The sequence below is a fragment of the Amblyomma maculatum genome, chromosome 10, assembly GCF_055883805.1.
Source record: "Amblyomma maculatum isolate TAMU_Amacu chromosome 10, ASM5588380v1, whole genome shotgun sequence".
NCBI classification, from domain to species: domain Eukaryota; kingdom Metazoa; phylum Arthropoda; class Arachnida; order Ixodida; family Ixodidae; genus Amblyomma; species Amblyomma maculatum.
Window position 1 is genome coordinate 59,779,670 of NC_139353.1, and position 22,231 is coordinate 59,801,900.

General features: G+C 46.4%; 1 protein-coding gene across 3 annotated transcripts in view; it reads left to right on the forward strand.

Moving 5' to 3' along the window:
- The window catches only part of Actn (alpha actinin), a 92,499-nt gene that overhangs the window by 65,336 nt on the left and 4,932 nt on the right, over positions 1-22,231 (forward strand). Inside the window, exons 2-12 of one of the 3 annotated variants that reach the window (XM_084582884.1) lie at positions 7,257-7,578; positions 10,263-10,350; positions 11,539-11,617; positions 11,727-11,808; positions 12,764-12,877; positions 14,326-14,411; positions 15,973-16,065; positions 16,616-16,923; positions 18,470-18,941; positions 19,417-20,142; positions 20,987-21,145. In XM_084582884.1, the coding sequence (XP_084439010.1) occupies positions 7,257-7,578; positions 10,263-10,350; positions 11,539-11,617; positions 11,727-11,808; positions 12,764-12,877; positions 14,326-14,411; positions 15,973-16,065; positions 16,616-16,923; positions 18,470-18,941; positions 19,417-20,142; positions 20,987-21,145 (2,529 nt within the window). The remainder of the gene's footprint in view (positions 1-7,256; positions 7,579-10,262; positions 10,351-11,538; positions 11,618-11,726; positions 11,809-12,763; positions 12,878-14,325; positions 14,412-15,972; positions 16,066-16,615; positions 16,924-18,469; positions 18,942-19,416; positions 20,143-20,986; positions 21,146-22,231) is intronic. The other 2 variants (XM_084582883.1, XM_084582882.1) reach the window with 2 other exon arrangements.

Below are 22,231 nucleotides of genomic sequence, written 5' to 3' on the forward strand. Positions count from 1 at the left end.
TTCTATCGTGCAATAACCTCGTTTAGGATCTATCATGCAATGTCAAAACTCATAAAATGCCATATCATAGATTATACATAATTTATGACAATGTGGGACAGTATGACAAGCCTGTCCGAGGTTATGGTATCAGCTTTCTTCAGTAGGAATACGACAAAACAGCGGCTGTCCACTTCGACGGAGGCTAAATGCGAAATACGCCCGTACGCCGTGCAATGTCAGGTGGTGCTGGTCGAGGTGGTGGAATGAAGCCTCTGGTGACATCGTCCCTCGCACCTTCGTCAAGGCTTGATTGCCACGTTATAAATGCAGTCCGCTGAGCTTTATACCCCAAGGGCGTGTAGTGTAAGTGTCGACAGTAAATAAAACGCGTCGTCTTCTGAGTCCTTTTTTTGTCACTGCAGGCGCACTTTGCGGGCTGATAGCTGAAGAAACCCTGAACTAACACTGTCAGGCACACGAGCACTTTTCAAAGACATTTGCAGCGACGGAACGTTTGCCTCTCCGGCGACCCACCTGAGTGCCGGTGATATGAAATGTGCATTCCGTTCCGTTACTGTATATTGGTTGTACGTGCTCATGCGCTTTCGCTTTGTAGGCCGCGATTAAACGCCCGCCCTTGGCCGCGACTGGTTGGCCTCGGGCGATTGGTGGTACGGAATTCCGTGGCTTCTCTTCGTGGTTTCCGGTTGTTGTTGCGGGGCTCTCTGCTCCGGCGTGGCCTCGGGGGCGCGACTGTCCTGAGCAGCCACTTCGCATGAAAGGATTGCGGTGGGACGAAGTTTGTTTGCTTCGGGAATTTCTGCAATCGTAAAGGACGGGTTTGCTGCTGCTTCATGCAAATAAGCTTGGCGGGGTAGTCGGCGCGCTTGCTGGAGTAAGCTCGTGGTCTTGGCGGCGTAGTGAAACATGCTTGCAAAATTACTTTTATAAAACCGCGCATAATTTATTAAATTACACTACTGTTTCACTGCGACACTGAAAAGTATTATTTTACAATGACATCAAATCGTTATTGCCGTTACTCCAAATTATTTTTTTGCTTTCAATCCACACGAAGAAATAACTCTTTGTCGTAGCTCCAATCAGTAGTTCAAGTTTCTTAATTTATTGCAGCGCAATATCAACTCAACTCCAGAGTCAAGCTTGAAAATTTTGACTCCTTTCGAAGAAAGGTCGCCTGCGGACGCGTGCCCAGCTCTGCTGGCGTAAATGTTGTTGCGCGTCGTGTCAAGCTTTTTCAGCCTTCGAAATCGTTCACTTCGTTTTTCCTCCGGCGATGGAGATCATCTTTTTATGTGTCTTGCGGTTGCATCGACGACACATATCTGATCGGCTTGGTGCGAAGCTTCGTGCTTGTGTGTCAAGATCGTCAGCTTGACTATTAAAACGGCACATCGTTCGTTAGCAGGGGTGGAAAATGGGGTCGAGTGCGACAATAGCATACGGCACACGCGCTAACTGTTGCTGTCTTTCATTTATGGGAAATACATTAGAGGCCCATTAGGTGTTGTGTAATTAGGGGGCGCAAAAGTCCGAAGAGTGGTTTAGTAACCAGGATATGTAAATAAGAGGGATACATACATGTAATGAATATATGAACATATGATCACTGTACACGAGACCAGAGGAAACGACGCGCAAAAGATATTCTGCACAACGTGGTCCGCGATCCGCTACCGTGCGCTGCCGATTGCTCTCGCGTTGATTGGTCCAGTAGCGCCATCTGACGCTGTCTAGGTGACCTGAGCATGCGCACTTGAACGCACGGTGGCGGATCACGGTAACGGATCGCTGATCGCGCTACGATAAAACGTGCCGTCTCTATCGCGCTGCAGGCATTCCCAAAATTCCCAAATAGCAGAATGAAACAAACTAGCCCAGCGGCAAGTTTTACTGAACCGTCGAGCTTCGATCATTGAAACTTGGAAAGAGAGCGGTTTGCTCTGTGTCTTTTCTTGGTACCAAATCTTCTGCTCGAAAAGAGCGGAATTTATAATTAAGCGAGTTCCGGTTAACTTAAATCCATTGCACAAACACTGTACAACGACTGATGTATCGAACACCATTCTAAGCTGTTTTACCTGAATACTTTCTTTTTGTTGCCATCTTAGAGGACCCATAGCTTGATTCGATTTGGGACATTAAACCCCTCAAACCAAACCTTTTAGAGGACATTGTAATCTTGTACAACTGATAGTCTTCATTGTATGGGAATAGCTTTCAAATCGGCGTCTGTTAATTTTCTTGGAAGCGATAAACGGAGCTTCTGCAGCGGACTGCGTTGCAAAACGGTTGCACTCTTTTCACGTTTTCCGTCGCGTCCGTAATGAATTGTATCTCTGGTTTCTCTTTTCGTTTTCCTAACGCCGTGTATCTCTCGTTCGGTGTTGCACATCCTTGCCTGCTGGATTTCTCTCTTTTTGCCTTCTTGCGCTGATAGAATGCGCTGTGGCTCAGATGCTCGTGAACCGTTGCGGAATCTCCGGTGTCGACCGTGGGACGAAGCAGGCAGAAAAAAAAAGGAGGGCAACTGATTCCAGCGCGTCTATTTTTCGCCTCTTGTTCTGGGTCAGATTGCTCGCATGCTCGCAAACTATACTTGTGTCGTCTGCGTGTTCCGTATTTCGTTTCCTTTTTCTTGGGTGTCGTGTCCTTTTCCTCGCCGTCTGCGTTGGTTTCTTCGGCCGTCGTCCGCCTTGACGGACAGCAATGAATCACCGTCAACACTTGTGTCAAGTGACTGCATCCGTCATCCAGTGATTGTTACTCATGCGCTGCGCTTTAACGTTGCTCAACATTGCAAATGGACTCTGTGGAGGACATTCACAGAGGCCGTTGATCTATCACCGTCGTAAGTTCCGTTTGTCAACGTCTATTAGTCTGGCGCGAAGCTCGGAGGTCAGGCGACTGTTATATGCCACTTGCAGCACCGTGTGGTACAGGTCTACGGAGACTTTCGCAGCTACGCTCGCGGTCAACTTTCAGTGTCTTGCAGTCGAGACGGGCCAGTGTCACTGCGCCAAGTAGTCGGGCCAGTAAACGATAAGGAGCAATCTTTTGGCCAGTTACCGGAATGTCACTTGTGCTTCTGTGTCTGACCCTTTCCTGCCTAGCCCTGGTGGCAGTGCCACAGAAAAAGCTGACTGCGAGCGTAGCGCCCCCGGAAGGCTTGGTGCGCATGCGCGGCGCGCCGGGAGCAGTGAATGTGCATCAAGGCATCTTATGGAGCCGCGCACGCAATCGTCCGTTAGCTTTTGTCTCTCATTGCCCTGTCCATCTGTTATATTCATCATCATCGTATGCTATCGTTTGCGTGTTTTGACAGAAGCGTTTCGGGGTAGCTCGGCTGTAAACGTCATATATGACGTCACAAATTTTGGGCCAATCAGCGTTTCCAGCCGAACTACCCCGAAACGCTTGTATTTTGACTGCCCCTGCCCCCTGCTTGTTTTAAAGTTGTCTTATATATGACAACTTTTTCCACTCTGGCGCCGAAAAGGAATGAAAATACGCCGAAAACATAATCAGCGCTAATGAGTGGATCGGTTATAAAGGCTTCTTCAGTGAATTGCAGTTTTGAGAGATGCCAGCTGGCTCAGCCAACATATATTGGCTCCAAATCACCGATAGTGTAGAAACCCTGGTAGTGAAAGGGATAACTCGAACGTGTGTGAGCAGTGCTATCTGGGCGTCTTCTGCTCCTCCCTGGAGTTCCGCGTGCACTTCGACGCATGTCCGGTGTAACTGGGAGCGTGAGAGCTTTCGGCACCTCTTCGCGATCGCGACAGCGTATGTTTGGATATCCGCGTGCACACTACGGAAAAGCCCACATCGCGGTGATGTTATGCTAAAACGTGCCTCGCGTCAGCAGCCGCGCCAGTGGCCCGCTTTCGCTGGGCGTGAGAGCCGCCTGGAGGTCGCGGCGCGCCACCCAGGAATAGTGTTCCGTCAACACGCGCCGGCGATCAACTGGCACCGACGGTCGGTGACGACGCCCCCTCTTTTCCTCCCAGCGACTCCTCCTTCACCTCGACCTTCTTCTTCTTGGCAGGGAATTCCGGCCCGGAATTTTCATCGTGTCCCCCGGGGCCGTTTTGGGGCCGAGACGGGCCACTCACTGCGCCCTCAGCCACTGCTCTGTGCTGACGAGCGCTCGAAGAACGCGCGAGCACTGGCCGCCTTTGCTGCTGGTGCCGGGAGAATAAAACACTGCTGTTGGCGAAGGCGCCAAGTTTTCACCCTGTTTCCTTCATTTTCTTGCTCGTATGTTCGAAATGTCTGACGCGGGAAACCGACGGAAAAGAAAACAAGGGGTAGGTAGCGTTGCGAGACTGTAAGAGTCTGGTGCTGCTTGGGTCCCGGGAATGGACCGCATCAATTTTATCCTGTTCGCATAATTCATCCCTTCTGTGCCTTGGGGCACTATAATCATCGTTAGGATAGAAAAAAACAACCGAGTTGTGAAATTATTAAGGCGAAAGCCTTACTAGGCTGTGTCGCACAGGAAGTGTCCGTAAAATGTGCCGCCGAATGTGGCATCGTCAGTCAAGATCCGGGGATGATAAAGGCAGTGAATAATCAGTACGGAGTCATCTCATTAGTCATAACTCGTGATCAGTTGTCATTAGCTAATTACATTAATGATCATTGAGTATGTCAAATGGCTATGAGGGTATCGCATGACAGTCGGGTTGCATAAAATTTTCACGTTACTATGAGAGTCCATAATCAGTCCATAGCCAATCCAGTAAATTAGTTACAATGTAAGAAAAAAATTCGCCCTTCGCTGGGACTAGGACTTCAACCCCTCCGTTCACCAACCGAGCGCGCTAACTACGTAGAGGTCGCGACACGACGGCTTCATAGCCGTCTCCAGGAGAGAGCGTGTCACGTGACAATCAAGTTGCATGAAAATGTCACACGGCACACGAACGCTACCTCCGACAGGAGCGATGCAGCCGTGCCCCCAATCCCTCACTTGCAGGAGCACTGCAACGAACGCGTGCCGAGGAACGGAAATTTCCACTGTGCAGCAGCAATGCTCAGGCTTTCTCATTTCTCTAGTGCAGTCTCTGCAGTGCTCTCGGAAGTTTTCGCTGCATGAAGGTGTTGGCCGTTGAGTTTTGTGGGGCTTGCAGCTTGTATACGATGTAAACGATAACAGGTGGTGGTCTATTAATTGTTGGAGGTCAATGGAGGACACACATACTGTAGTGCAGCGGTTGACTTAGCTGCTCTGCTGATATCTACGAAACTGGGGGCTTGATCGATTGCTAGTAGCCTCGTTACCACTATTCCTTTCTCTTTTTTTTTTTCCATGTCCTGCGATGCACTGTGCCAGAGGAGCAGTCGCTGTTGTATATATACCATACGTACCGACGTGTATCGGCGGCATCGGCATATGAATGCTTGTGTTTTAAACCCAGAGCGCCGTTTTAAAATTGTGCATGGTCTCGCCATGGCGTGAATAGATAGTGTTTCTATAAGCTCTCAGCTTGAGTTCGTGGTCTCGCGTACATCCAAGTGTCTCATTTGGCAAAATGTGTTGACATGCGTCCTATACTTGTACACTATCGTTCACGCTGCGTCAGAGTAAACTTGTATTTTGGTCATTTTCTCTATATTTCCATCCATCCTTCTTCGGTGGACATCGATGGCGCGTTGAGCCATACTCACCCTATATAAACAAGCGTGCACGGTGCTAATTATGATGTATCACTGGCTGCTCTTTAAAAGGCGCAGGGGGAGAGGATGCGTATCGCGTAGCGTTTGAAATTGGATTATGCATACCTAGCAGTGTTTGATAAGGCGCCAGTTCATGGTAAGCGTCAACTGCCAATTTCCCTTCCTGCTTGGCGTTCTCGAACTAAAAACACGCCCTCCTAAATTCTTCAAACAAGATATGGTTTCTATCGCCCAGCGTTACCAGAATAAAAAGAAAGCATGTGTAAAAACAGTGTACGTGTAGGCATGCACATTCAGGCTTGTTTGATTTTGGCGCTTTGCAGCTGCACTGCACAGCTGACAGAGAGAGACATCGTGCCGCATGTCCATCTTTGCTTTTACTGTTTAGAAAAACTGGCCTATCATCTAACCATGCGGTTTACATGAGTGAGGCGAGCAGGGAAAAAAAAATATATAAATGAAATCCTGAATGGCCGTACTCTAAGGTACGCCGCAAACCCCTGTTTCCACGAGGTTGTCATCTGCTGCACTCACAGTGTGGTTATGTCGATCGTGAATCAGTGCATCACTCATCCATTGTCACGGCTGTCCTCTGTCTGTGAATGATCGCCCGGCATGCAGTTCTTGTGGGAAAAAAAAGAAACAAAAGAAGAAGAAATGTGTTGACGGTTGTGGGCATTGTGCTGCAAGTAGTTCCGATTGTCCAGCAACGCGTACATTTGTGTCTAGTTTAAACGCGACTCTTCTGTCGAACAGCTGCCGTTTCACACTATGAACGCCTGTTCACAGTCTCAACATGTGAGTGGGTGCACATGCTTTTTTGTATATTTGAAAGCGTTTTCTTACGCGATATATGTCAATATGAGCGTGCCAAGCTGGCGAGAACTGTCCCGGCCGTGTCTGTATGTGTGTGAAGTCTCCACCTTCCAACTCCCTCTGCAATCCTCCAACCGCTAATCTTCCTCTCCACTTACAAGGGAGATGAGGGTGGGCTATAAATGATGCAACAAAAATTAATCTGAAAAGCGATTGCGAATAAAAATTGAATGAGAAAATATTCAGAATTGGAGTAGAACGAAAATGGAAATAAAATTGTAATTGGAGCAACTTGGTATGTGGAAAAAAAAAAAAAAAAAAAAGCTTTCGTTTCCTCTGCATTGACCCATGCAGTTGATTGCCTCTAGATTATTTTTACTCCCAATTTATCAAAGATGTGAAGGTGCAGATGGCTTGCCTCTCTCCTGGGGCCCTTCTGTCTGCTGCGTAAACTGTCATGCACCGTGGACATTCACTACATTTGCTCTGCACCTTTTCTTGACCTACGTGTTACCAAAAAGACCGAGAACATGTTAATGGTGCAGTGGTACAAAAGGTTATGGAGAGTCTATATATGGCAATTTTGGTCTGTACCATATTTCTTTATTTTTCTATCGGGAAAGCTTCAAGTGATATCTCGGTTAGGATCTACTTATTTGACATCACGGAATCACGATTCATTAGCTCGATCTATTATGAGGTCGCATGTCCCAAGTGTGCAACTGCAGGTTTCCTCTTCTTTTCCCTCGCAGACCTTCACGGCGTGGTGCAACTCGCACCTTCGCAAGGCGGGCACGCAGATCGACAACATCGAGGAGGACTTCCGCAATGGGCTCAAGCTGATGCTTCTGCTGGAGGTGATCTCGGGCGAGACGCTGCCCAAGCCTGACCGGGGCAAGATGCGCTTCCACAAGATCGCCAACGTCAACAAGGCACTGGACTTCATCGCTTCCAAGGGCGTCAAGCTGGTCTCCATCGGTGCCGAGGAGATCGTCGACGGAAACGTCAAGATGACGCTGGGCCTCATCTGGACCATCATCCTCCGATTCGCTATCCAGGACATCTCCGTAGAAGGTTTGTACAGCGAAGCCTGTTTTCGAATGGTATGCATTAGAGCGCAGGGAAAGCTTATTCTGCTCTCATATTTTGTCTGTATGCACGTGCATCCAAACGTCGTAGGATGACTTGGCGTGACTTGTGCTGATTGCGTCGAAGCGCCACACAGTTACACTGCTGTAAAACTTGTGCTTGGCAGAATGACTTTAGTGGAAGTGAACCCGGCGGCGATGTGCCTTATACGGATTTTCTCCGTTGCCTCCGCTGAATCTGGCTACTAGCTGCAATCACGAATTTCGTTGACGTCTGTCCGAAGCCACTTTCGCCATGAACAAGAAGTGCGAAAGAGAAGGTGGTGAGGCATGCCTCACGCAGCTTTACTGATAAGGCAATCAGTAGGCGGAGCAGCCGCACAGCTGCACCCATGAGAGAGAGGCGCACATCTGGTGAACTATTAGAGATATTTAGCATACTGGAGAGTGGAGACGTACTAACATAGACGTATACCGATTTACTGAACGCCTCCTATCGACGCCCGCGCAGTGGCAGGGGTGGTGGCCATCGTGGCCACCGTGCTTGCGTCGGAGGGGTTCGGTAAACTGGAGTCACTGGAAACTAGAAACCGTGACTCTGCGGTAAACCTGTATACACGTCTACATTGGTATGTCTCCGCTCTGCTAAAAGCCTCTATAGTCATGACTGTCACTGGGTCGTGTTGTAAAACCGCATGTTACTCTGGACTGAGCAGTTCCGTTTCACTCGCCCTCAACTGCGGCCTCTCTCCCATCGCGTCAGTAATCCAACAGCCTTCACGGATGACCGACGTGTACGCGCGGTGCTCGCTAGGCCTCGGCTTCATGCCGCTCGCTGCATCATAAAGCACATTCAGGCGCACTTTTTAATGCGTAAGCATTAAGTGGGTATGTTTTCAAGGTCGCGTCACCAGAAGTTTGTTCGCAGGATTACGTTGGATCGAAATGAGTTATAAGAAAAGGAATGGTTGCACTAGATAGAGGATGAAAAAAATCTTGCTGGAGAAAATTTGGTGCATGCAGGATAATTAGTTAATTAACTAGAGCCAATTAAGTCAATCAAGCATAACCAAGGGGGTAATGTCGATGTCCAAGGAGAGTCACGTGGTACCCAGCTTTCATGGGGCGTTAATGTATTAATGTGACATCACTAACCAGAAGTCTCTTCTTCTGTCTCTCTTCTTTCTTCCACAGAGAATGCTTACGCAATCCCCCAGTGGTGCAGCAGTGATCTCAAATGTTTTTTGTTCTTTAATTACTTTCTTCGGCCTGGGGATTTTCTGTAACTGCTCTAAATATCATGATGCCGAAACTCTACAGCGCATTTGTTCATGCCCTGTGTTCTCCTCACGTCTTTCTCTCCACTCTTTACTCATTCTTCCTCTCCTACTGTGATCCCAACCTAGGCATATATCATATGCGCGAGAACCTTCAAAACCAACACATTTTAAAGCATAACCAAGTAAAAATGCATAGAAAAGCATAGCAGATGTAAGCAGTGCTAGGGCACCTACTTTTGATCACATTTGTTTAGCTATGCAAATAGGCTGTAATTTTTTAGGGAAAACTCTACTCCATGTACAACCCAGTGCCGCGCCTGTCTCCGACTCAGTGACCTTGAAACTGGACCAAGGTCACTGGACATCGTTTGTGTAGTTTGCTGTGCAGAGTCGTTCAGCGTGAAGAGATTGTACTCGGAAGCTTTAAGAGGACGACCTATACAGGCCATGTGCAGCCTTTCAGCGCATTTTTTCAGAATAGCGAAGCCACTCCATCTCAAAGCGTGAGAAATATTGTATCAAAGGACAGTCTGATCAGCGGTACAAAGAATATTTCTTATTTCTGAGCTTGGAGTTTTACACGTCATAAAAATGACTTAACACTGCTCGTGTTGCATGGAGGTGTTAAGAGCAAAGGAAGGTGGGATTTTCAGTTGCAATTACATGAGCAACAGAGAAGCCTTTACACACAGGAGAGACGCCGGAAGTATTCCAGAAAGGCAACTCATCGGTCTACCATGGGTTCTTGTTTCATTAATATTTCCGTTTAGTTTCACTTTAAAGGAGTTTATAGACGCTAAATTTTGTTGGATGTTTTTGTTTTTGTATTGACGCTCAAGACATAACAGTTTCAATGTCCGAGTGACAGCTGTGATGTATAGGTCGCGTGAGCCAGGAAGAAAACAGATATAATCACTGCTTCTGGCTTTTGAGGTAGGCTGCAGATAATTTAAGTGCCTTATCAGCGATTGCCTTCCAGTTTTTCTGCAGGATTCATATGCTTCGTGCGACCTGTGATGCCATAGTTGTTATGCAGCTGTTGAAACAGAAATCTAGATTGGTGCTGGGATAAATTTTATCATAAATTATTTAGTTGCTGTAGGCAAATACAATCTGGTCATCAATTAATACTGGTGTCTTGCACATCATTACAAAGAAGAAAACGCACAACAAGCAATTTAGTGTCTTTATACCTTTAAGGGTCTTATATGCCTTAGATACAAAGAGTGAATTAGTTTCCATGATAGGTCATTTTGATCAGGTGGTTATCCTGCTAGTGTCAGTCGAGTCTTAGTTGCATTGGGACGAATTGTTCGTCACACATCTGGAGCTTCATAAAATGTATATGCTTATATTCTTTTTTTTTTTCTGGCTTCTCCTTTGCCTGCAGAGATGACTGCCAAAGAAGGTCTGCTGCTGTGGTGCCAGAGAAAGACTGCCCCGTACAAGAATGTCAACGTCCAGAACTTCCACCTCAGGCATGCGACCTATATACTGTGTCATCTAAATGCTCATTTGTTTTATTTGCTTTTCTGGGCTCACATCACTGTCATGTATGAACGTGGCAACCACCAGAATCTTTAGGAACCATGATGCAGGATCGAGCAGCCCTACCTTTTCTTCATTCTTGTTTGCTTTCAGTTATGTAATGGTATGTGCTTAGGATTACTTCATAACACGAGGCATCAAGGAGGCTGTGGCAAGTGGGGAACATTTTGATGTCTTCGAGTAGCATAAGCTCATGCAGGCATGATGTGCAAAATGGTCGGTTGATGATGAGGAGTGCCATACTTAGAAAAGATATTTTTTGTCTATTTGACTTTTGGAAGTTCTAGCTTTTAGAGACACTTTGAGAGCAAAAGTACTTGAGAGGTGGATAGACTGCTGTCTGGATTGCGGGACAAAGGCTCGTTGATAATATGCTAGCTGAAATGAAAAGCTTAACATGGATTCGGACAAGACTGTGATGGGCATAACTAGTAGTGACAGGGGGGTAAATGAAGGAAACGGAAGTGCTGTGTGTTATTTTTTTTAAATTCTTGCTTGATATTATGAGGTTTTGAGGTACTCGGGCCGTGTACGCACATGCAGTTTTGTGTGTGTTGCACACTTAGGTCCTGCGGGCTATGTACTGGGTGTGGACGTTCAGCAAAAGCTAAGCCCTGTGGTCTATGTACTGGGTGTGGACTACAGGAAATTGCAGTTGTCTGAGGGTAGCTGGGAGGTTTGTACGGAATAACTGGATAGCCACAGTTGGTACCCGGCAAGGATGAATATTTTTATAATTACTAGAACACGGTGGTGGTCCCGAAGGTGGTCATTATGGTGGTAATGAAATGAGTTGCACACTTAGCCGTTGGTAGAGCTTGGGAAAACTGCATTGCAACGCCAACTTGCAAAAGCTATCTGGGATTGAGACAATTATGGCTGTGGCCCATTTTATCAAGACGCATGTGTCGTTATTGCTGTCCTTCTCGCTGTCACCAGGTGGCGTTTCGATGCAGTTTTCCTAAGCTCCGCCACCGGCTAAGGGTTGTATACCACCTTTGCTCATGACTGTATATTGGACAGCACAGATGTTCGACCTTTCTATAAACATACTTGGAATTCACGCGTAACTAGCCTAAACATTGTCCTAAATGCACGTTGCCCTTTCTCCGTTACAGCTGGAAGGATGGTTTGGCCTTCTGCGCCCTCATCCACAGACACCGGCCCGATCTCCTTGACTATGGAAAGTTGAAGAAGGTGAGTTCACCCCTTGCAGTTGGCTTTTTTTTCATGGCCTGACCTCATTTTCTTGAGGCATCCCTAATGTGTGATTTGTGATTGATTAGTATCCTTGTTACGTGTGCAGGAGAACCCATTGGACAACCTCAACCTGGCCTTTGACGTTGCTGAGAAGCACCTCAACATTCCTAGGATGTTAGACGCAGAAGGTGAGGACGCAGCTCGCACCTTAGTACCTAATGCAATCATGCCGGTGTGGGGTCGATTTAATGTTTAGGAAAATTGTATGCTTTGAGCTACTTGTATTGCATATTGTGTTGTACAGTATGCACAGTCGCGAGCAAAAGTGGTATACAACACTCAGCCGGTAGCGGAGCTCAAGAAAACTGCATGCCAACTTTATATGGCAACAGTTACCTAAGATCGAGACAGTAGTGGCAGTGGCCCATTTGGTCTACGTGCATGTGTCACTGTCACTGTCCCTTACGCTGTCGCCAGATGGCATTTCGATGCAGTTTTCTCGACCTGTGCCACTGGCTGAGTGTTGTATACCACTTTTTCTCACGACTGTACGTATTGTGGCCATGGGTAACAAATGTTATTATTTTGTTTGTGTATGTTGGCCTTAGATTACGTCATGTGTCAGCAATAATGAATACTGTATGTATTATTACACGGAACTAATTTACACTGAAATTTCTGCTGGGAGACTAAAGCCAGTAACCTGAGACACCAAATCAGATCACATGCGAGCTATTGCAGCATTGTTATCCTTCTGAGCATTCATAGTAAATTCATCATCTTTCAGCGGTGCCCGGTACCCCTGCTTGATGATATAATGGCCCCAGATGACTTTGGTTTTGTTGAAAATGGCATCCATTGGAGATGCTGTGAATCTATCTTCTGAAAACCTTTTACTGTAATTTGCTTATTAGTCATAAGAAAAAACGAAAGGAAAGTGGACTAAGGAAGGGATTAGCATTGAGTAATACTGTGACAGGGCAGTGGGCAACATGAACGTATGTCATTAGGTCATAAGCACTTGCATGATCAGAAAATTCTCACACAGCCTATGAAGTACGGCAGTTGTACGGCAGAAGAGTTGGTGGTATTGCGTGAAGCACTGATCTAATAACCGAGTGGTGTTCATCCCGCCCCCTCCAGACATGGTGTACACTGCCAAGCCAGATGAAAGGGCTGTCATGACTTATGTGTCATGTTACTACCACGCCTTCCAGGGGGCGCAGCAGGTAAAACCACAACACCAGCACGCAGAATGTGTGACCACCTTGGAATGCAGGGCATTTGCACTGGAAACATGTGGGACTGCTCTTACCTTTGTCCCCCGTTAATGGTTAACTTCCTTCCTCGACGAGAGTGCCTGGTGTGGTTTTGCAGTGTATTTTTTGCGGTTAACTGACTCACCCTCCCGTGTGCTGTGTTTTTAACTCGAATTTCACGTCTGCGACGCGTCTTTTTGCCCCATTCCTCTTGTAGCTGGTTTGCTGAGCAGTGGACGCGTCCTCCTCCTTTCTCCCTGTGAGCAGGATAGGATTGGTTACTTTTACTTTGAATGGATAAATGAAATTGGGTCACTGAGTATACAGTTCTCAACTCTTTAAACTGCGAGAGACGACCTATGTTGGGTGTCTTTACTAGAAGCTCTAGTGTAGCTGAACGGCATGCTTAAACCTATAATTCACACGAGCGTGGTTTATCATCTGAAAGACTGATTTGTTCAGTCAAATCTGCATCTGCTTTCTCAAAGTAAAAACACTTAGTTCACGGTTGTATGTATGCTTATTGCCTGCTCAGTAATAATTTTCTGACATAGGTTTGCCCACGAATCCTGGGCTTGTTAACTGCGTGACATGGTTTGCACATGGTAACTGACCAGAGAACTCTATTTGGCTGACAGTTTTGAACGTCCAGGAGTCTTTTCTTTTTGTTTGTTTTTGTTTTTTAAATTTGTCTATTCTTCCAGCTTTCACTCTTGAGTTTGTTGGTGGCAAGTTTATTCGGGCTACCAGCTTACCTGTTTCCAACACAGTTTACATTTTCAGTGCGAAACAAACTAGTGCAGGTTGTCCATTATAATCACATGCTGTGACAGTCTCCGCTTAGTGCAGCGGTGCCTGCTTGTTTTTCCAGAATGCGGGGTGATTTGCTCAAATTACAATATATCAAGATACAGTTTGTTTGTTCTGAAAAACCCGCAGAAGATATGCTCGTCAACTGCACTTACATTGAGTTGGCTCTCTCTTCTCTGGACTGGTAGACATAACGGTTTTCAAAACGTCATTTCACATGTACCGTAACCATGCTATGGTGCTACGTAGCTAACACGAGCGTATAAACACGGGCACAGAGACAATGCAGGAACACGATAACAAGTGCTTGTTATATCAGTGTGTTCTCTGTGTCCGTGTTTATGTGCTTATGTTAGCCATGTATTCCTTCCAATTCTCTCAGATATCTGCGTTGAATATTTTTCAAGGGCAGATGCAGTTCCTGTCACAGTTTTATGTTTGGTATTTTGACGGTGGTATACGTCTAGTTAGTCAGCGGCTGCAATTGTGCAGCTGTGCGGGCGTGTGTCCGAAGCCAGTGTTACGTGCATGCCCTTCCTTCCCCTCTGGAACTAATTGTGTGGCGTGCTGTGGTTCCATTTATTGCCCTGTTTCTGCATCCCCTCTGCCTGGTGTGGTGTGTGCGTGCGAGAGCAGACATGAACAGCACGGCCATGCCTGATGAGCGTGCCATCATGACCTACGTGTCTTCCTACTACCACACCTTTGCCGGAGCACAGCAGGTAACAGCTCCAGCAGGAGTTTTGCTGCTGTATAGTTCTTGGCTATGTGGTGGTGGTGGTGTGCCCAGTTTGTCAAGCTTGCATCTCATCAGCCTCGCGCAAAAAATGGCCATGACTGTATGCATCCATTAACTGTCTTTCAAGGGAAAAGTGCTAGCTTATACACTTAATGTGTAGCTCTACGAGGAAGTGGTAGACGACGTGCTGAAAATGGCCAACCAAACCAGTGAGAAAGTGGGGCTGAACATTATGGCTACTTTTTTGGTCGCTTGGCCAAAATATTAACTAGTCTGGACTGAATTTAGTCACCAACCTGCTGAGGAGAAAGTGGAATTGTATGGCAGCATAGATGCTTTACTGTTCTCTTGGTGCCAATTTTACTGTTAATATTATATTGTTCATATATTCCAATAAATGGAAAGGGCTGGCATAATTTTGTGAATATTGAAAAAAGGGCAGACCATTTGCTGTAATCACTCATTCAGAGAAAAGAAAAAAAATTGTAAAAAGAGAACTGAGGTATTTAATGACCGGCAGTGAGGTTTGAGTTTACAATTCTAGATGCCTGGTCGCTTAATTGCAGCTTGTTGCTTTGCACCTGGCATCCTTTCGCATTGCTTTCCAGTTATCAGGGTGGCATGCATGTTCCCCAGTGCTAGCATGATTGCACAGATATACTTTCCGCATTACAGCACTGTCTTATTTGTAAAGCAGAAGCTTAGCTTGTCCACATGGGTCGGCTGTTAGAAAAGGACCATTGAGCAGCATTACGTTATCAAGGCTCTCATAGTTCACGAAGTGTCACCATTATTCAGAGGGACCGCAGGCTGTTTGCTACTATAAAGGTTACCAGATCAAATCTGTTATATGAGTAACTGTTAATTCAAAGCTATGAATAAGCATTAACTTAAAATAAAAGATAAGTAACTGGGAGGTCCTTTATGGTTTTCATATGCTATGTCGTTTGAGTAATCATTAATCATAAATTATTATACCATACTTGTTTAAAAGGAATTTGATTTCATATTTGTGTACTTTAAATCGTGTATATAGAGAATAAGAAGATTTAGGTATATATTTTTCCTAAATCTTGAAGATTTTATCCTAATCAGTGTTGACATGTGCATTCGGTCATAGGTTTGTGAGTGCTGGTTTAAGGAATGTAACAAAAGGCACCCCTTTCTTTATGCTATGTTTTTACTCACATTCATCATGAATATGAAGTGGTAAATGTTTTCTAGAAAAAGATGCTGTTATAGGCTGGTTCTTCTTTTGAAGCATGAAATTAGAACTGTTCTGCAGCATAGTAAAGGTTGTTCCCAAATAACTTCAACCCTTAATTGCTAGAAATCATTACCTCTGCCCAGTGGTAGAATCAATAATTGGTTCTATGTTTGGCTAGCTAGAGCTCGTTGCACTGGTAATTATTGGCACTGAGGCCTCTTAGTTTAATTATTAGGATTGTTAGATTAATTAAGATTAGCCAAGAATGATGGCCTTCATAGCACTTGTTGACGGAATAGGGTGAGCCTTTTGATTGATTTGGCATTTTTTTCCCCAGGCTGAAACTGCTGCCAACCGCATCTGCAAGGTTCTGAAGGTGAACCAGGAGAATGAGCGCCTCATGGAAGAGTATGAGCGCCTGGCCAGCGATGTGAGTAACATTCTCGGTTACAGCGTCATTGCATGCCATGAGCTAAAAATAGTCGCAATTATTTGTATCGGTTCATTATCCAGTGTGGTGATTGGGCTTATGCGGCTGCCTTGTGTTTGATACAAATGTTTTCACGTTGTGTCTATTATAACTGTTAACATCTGAGAGCTAAATTTTAAAGTACAAAAGAATTTCAGAAAGGAAAAGGATGTCCTTAATGTCCCAAGGTCAAGTTAGAAGGAAAGCTTGATTAAGAGAAAACAAAACGTAGTGTCACCAGGAGTTGACGCTTTTGACAATAACCACGAGAGCAGAGTGCTGGTAACTTTTCGATGCGGCTGTATTTCTGCATGCAAACTTCCATGGCAACAAAAAAGAACTTAATAAAAGATATGCCAAAATGTTTTGTTATGTACTTATTCATGCTTTCCTGACTACCAGACTTTTCGTCACTACTATGTGACAGTGGTCTTCTTGCTTTTACTTCCTGGCCGGAAAAGTGTTTTTCACGTAGCGTCAGATTTGTTCATGCACACCTCTTATGATGCAGCTTCTGGACTGGATTCGACGGACCACCCCATGGCTGGAGAACCGCACAACGGACAACACTCTGCCGGGCGTGCAGAAGAAGCTGGAGGAGTTCCGCGCGTACCGCCGCGTCCACAAGCCACCACGCGTGGAGCAGAAGGCCAAGCTGGAGACCAACTTCAACACGCTGCAGACCAAGCTGCGGCTGAGCAACCGGCCAGCCTACCTGCCTTCTGAGGGCAAGATGGTCTCGGACATTGCAAGCGCCTGGAAGGGGCTCGAGACAGCCGAGAAGGGCTTTGAAGAGTGGCTGCTCTCCGAGATGATGCGGTGGGCATGCATTCTTCGTCAGCTGTTTCAGGATACCAGATGGAGTTCAAGCGCACCGGCACTTTATCAATTTACTGTTTGTCATAGTTTTTTATTGGGTCAAATGGGTCCATGTGTTGAACCTCCTTTTCAATGCGCTGCACCTCAAAGCTCCACCAATTTTCTGTGGTGCTACCTATATCTCTGCTGTGTCATGATCAGTGGGGGCCCTTGTCCTTTGCGGCAGGGGTTGGTTTGCTACCAGTGTTTGTACCTGTTGTGCATGCCACCGGCTACCATGTTGTGAACTTCGTTGACTCCGGTGAGAGAACTTTGGAATTGTAAAAACTTCCTAACTGCTTTTAAGAGGCATTTAAAACTTCAGTATCGAGGTATTTAACAGATAATGGGTCCCAGTGGTGCCTGTTGCTTAATTCTGTGTCAAAACTGCTGTGCCATTAACTTTACGAGTGATACACTATTTGAAAGTATGAAAACAGGCTATGAATGTTTTCAGTTGCTGGCTGCTTTAAAGGGGTCATGACATATGGTCACTGAACGTATTGTAGTTTTGTATCCCTGTAGATAATGCTAGATATTATTATTTTATTTTGGCAGTTTGAGCTTGCCAGACACATTTTTTGCGATGCGAAATGCAGAGACTGCTTCCACGTTGCCAATGACCGCAACATTTGCGAGACCAGCAGGCTGTTTACAAAGAAACAAAACATTGTTAAAAGCATTTGCTGTGCAGATAGAGCTGAAATTTTGAGATTTAGTAACTTGGCACATCAGGAGTAAGGTACCGTTGAACAGTTTATATCCCAAATTTGGTGTCATGACCCCTTTTAATGTACACAGCTAAGCACAACTACCTAAGCTGCCGTTTTAAAAACTATGCTAAGGTAATCACAAACGACATCATTTACAAATCCGGCTACTTGTACTTTAAACATGAATTGCCCTGCAAGGGAGTAAGAACGTAATATGTCCTCTAGCGCACTTGCTATTGGAGCAGGATAATATAGAAACACCATACTGGTGACAACAGAAGCATATTCCTGCATGAAACAATGTTCATTTGATGTAATTAGCAATCACAGAAGATATTCAATGGTGGCACCATAAGTATTGAGTAGACTGAAAACCATGTTTAAAATTGTGGTAATTGTGAGAGCTTGCCGTGTTTTAATTTAAAGTGAGAATCTGCTTCTGTTCCGCATTTTTATTCCGCATTTTTATTAACAAAAATCTATCCCAGGGCTTGGACAGCTTACCCTGCTTCTTCAAGGGACTACACTAGATGATGTGTTACTCCCTTGTTACCCCCTTATGGGCTTATTTATGCTTGGACAGCTTACCCTGCTTCTGCAAGGGAGTGCACTAGATGCGTGTTACTCCTTTATTACCCCCTTATGGGCTTATTTTTGTTTAGGGGGTGTTTTTTAGCTCACATTTGCTGATTATTTTGTTGTGGAATCGCTTGCAGATTTGTGTGTTAGTGTTAGCAAGCACGTACAGGAAAAGCCCGACCTTTGGTAATAGACTTCCTGTTGACATGTTTCAGGCTGGAGCGCCTGGACCACCTGGCACAAAAGTTCAAGCACAAGGCGGACATTCACGAGGAGTGGACCCGCGGCAAGGAGGAGATGCTGCAGAGCCAGGACTTCCGCCAGTGTCGCCTCAATGAGGTCAAGGCCCTGAAGAAGAAGCACGAGGCCTTCGAGAGCGACCTTGCCGCTCACCAGGACCGCGTCGAGCAGATTGCCGCCATTGCCCAGGAGCTCAACGCGCTTGGCTACCACGATGCCGCGTCGGTCAATGCTCGCTGCCAGCGCATCTGTGACCAGTGGGACCGGCTGGGCACCCTGACCCAGAAGCGGCGCAGTGCTCTCGAAGAGGCCGAGCGCGTGCTCGAGAAGATCGACCATCTGCACCTCGAGTTTGCTAAGCGTGTGGCACCCTTCAACAACTGGCTGGACGGAGCCCGTGAAGACCTCGTCGACATGTTCATTGTCCACACCATGGAGGAGATCCAGGTATAGCACTGTATAGTATGTTGAGAGGTATGAGGAGCAGCTTAAATCATTGGTCAGCCTCTTGATTGCAACAAAAATGTGCACTTTGGGCACATTTTTGTTGAAAATTCAGCGAAAAAGAGTGTGTCCCGGCAGTCACTTGCTCGTAAACTGCAGTGTCCAGCTGCTGTATAACTGTATAACTTGAGGATTTATTGCCTGTTAACCATGTCTTGCAGTCAAAACGTATAAATTGGCTTTCATGAAAGGCTTCACGTTCGGCATGAAATTAGACCGCTTACAAAGGTCTGTCGAAAGTGCAGGACTTTTCACTGTTCCACTTTGTATTGTTAACACCTGTGAAGGTTTGCATTACTGATTATCAGTAGTCAAGTTTGGAGCCCTTACACAGTCTACATTTAACCTGAATTCATTAATGTCCGGTTCCCTTAGCTTAAAACTATATATTCACTCCTCTTGTTCTTTGTACGCACAGGGCCTCATGGATGCACACGAGCAGTTTAAACAGACGCTGGGCGAGGCTGACAAGGAGCACAAGGCCATCGTGGGCCTGGCTCAGGAGGTGCAGGCCATTGCCAGCCAGTACCAGGTGCCCGGTGGCGTCGAGAACCCCTACACCACCCTCACCTCTCAGGTGATCACCGGCAAGTGGTCCGAGGTGAAGCAGCTGGTGCCCAAGAGGGACCAAGTCCTCCAGGCCGAGCTGATGAGGCAGCAATCGAACGAGCGCCTGCGCCGCAAGTTTGCCGAGAAGGCCAATGTTGTCGGTCCCTGGATTGAGAGGCAGATGGATGCGGTGGCGGCCCTGGGCATGGGCATGCAGGGCTCCCTGGAGGAACAGCTCAAGAGGCTGCAGCAGTACGAGCAAGCGGCCGCCCAGTACCGGCCGCACCTCGAGGAGCTTGAGCGCACCCACCAGGAGGTGCAGGAGGCGATGATCTTCGAGAACCGCTACACCCACTACACGATGGAGACGCTGCGTGTGGGCTGGGAGCAGCTACTCACCTCCATCCACCGCAACATCAACGAGGTGGAGAACCAGATCCTGACGCGCGACTCCAAGGGCATCACCCAGGAGCAGCTCAACGAGTTCCGCATGTCCTTCAACCACTTCGACAAGAATCGCACGGGCCGACTCACCCCCGAGGAGTTCAAGTCGTGCCTCGTCAGCCTCGGGTACAGCATCCGCAACGACCGCCAGGTATGGAGACAGGGCTGCCGTTTCCTTCTGTGCCAGCTATGTTTGGCGCAGAACATAGCCTTTGCTGATTCTTCACTGTGGGAAACTTCTAAGCTAATGGCTGATTCTGCTGATTTGCTGATTCTGTGCTGCGGGAAACTTCTAAGCTGACAGCCTTTGCTGATTCTGTGCTGCGGGAAACTTTAAGCCAATAGCCTTTGCTAATTCTGCGCTGCGGGGAACTTCTAAGCCGATAGCCTTTACTGATTCTGCGCTGTGGGAACTTCTAAGCCGATAGCCTTTGCTGATTCTGCGCTGTGGGAACTTCTAAGCCAATACCTTTTTACGGATTCTGCACTGTGGGAAACTTCTAAGCCGATAGCCTTTGCTGATTCTGCACTGTGGGAACTTCTAAGCCGATAGCCTTTGCTGATTCTACGCTGTGGGAAGCTTCTAAGCCAATAGCCTTTGTTGATTCTGTGCTGCGGGAAACTTCTAAGCTTACAGCCTTTGCTGATTCTGTGCTGCGGGAAACTTCTAAGCTGTCAGCCTTTGCTGATTCTGCGCTGCGGGGAACTTCTAAGCTGATAGCCTTTACTGATTCTGCGCTGTGGGAACTTCTAAGCCAATACCTTTTGCGGATTCTGCACTGTGGGAAACTTCTAAGCCGTAGTAAATTTAGCAGTGCCTGCTAGCACATGTGAGTACCTTGGATGTGTATGCACTTTGGGCACATTTTTGTTGAAAATTCAGCGAAAAAGAGTGTGTCCCGGCAGTCACTTGCTCGTAAACTGCAGTGTCCAGCCATGCACTCTTTTTTACATTGTGTGATAACATCATCTTTGCGTGCTGTCGTTGTTACTAGGGTGATGCTGACTTCAGGCGCATCATGAACATTGTGGACCCGAACAACACAGGCTACGTCCACTTTGACGCCTTCCTCGACTTCATGACCCGGGAGAGCACAGACAGGGACACGGCTGAGCAAATCATCGATTCCTTCAGGATCCTGGCTGGTGACAAGGTAAACCATTGCAACCACCTTCACTCACTTAAAGATGCAGATTGTAGTTAGTGGTAGTTGGCAGGTTACATGGCTAGGGGGGGGGGGGGGGGGGGGGGGGGGTGACTGGTAATTGAGTTGTGTGATGTCACAAGGCCATGTTGCCAGCAGCTACCAACTATTTATTCGAGCCCCATTTAACTCAGTAATTCAGATAATTCAAACTAAGGTGATAGTCCCTGCTGACGCCCCTGTAAGTCTATGGCGTTGGACGCTTGCCAATTCGTACATGGGCGGGCTCACTTTGGTTAATTTGGATGAGTTATTGCATTGAGATATAGTCTGTGCAGCCAGTGAGCGCCAAAATAAACCTTTCCAAACACGAATTGCATGCAATAGTAGTGCCAGCGCAGTTTTGTGTGCGCTATGGCAGTTACGATAAACGATCAGAAGTAAAATTTTCAAAAAAACAGCTCAGTTGCATAGTTTCGCTTCACTTTCCCTAATCTCAATCCTGCGGTCAGGTGGATGCATATTAGTAACATGCACATCATTACTACAAAAATAAAACTTTGCAAACTATTACCTTTATCTAAACTGCAAGTTTGACCTAACACAAGTGGCTTTTAGTTGCACAGAAAAACTCGTCTGAGTACCTTCCTTTCAAGAGGACTGATATTCCGGTCAAGCTGAAAGATGAGAAACACGAAGCTGGATAAGCACAACCTTAACTTCACGGCATTCCTGGACTGCAATCGGGCTATGTATCAGCCACTTGTGACGTTTCAGATGCTGCTTATTGGTGCATCACTGTTCATTTATTTTGAAATTTTGAAATGGCGTCACTCTTTTCTAATTGCCTGCTCATATTAGTGTATATTTCTCGTATACATCAACATGCTACTTCTGGTGCACTTAAATTGCATGCCGGACGCGTGCAGTTTCACCACACTGCGCACTTCACAGCGTGGACTGTGCATTGAATCCTCAAAACATGACGGGATTGCTTTGTTAAATGGCACTGCTGGTACTACTTCACACTGTGATAATGGTAACAATTTTGGAGCACTTCATCGTCCTTCCCGACAGTGTGCACAGTGTAAGGCA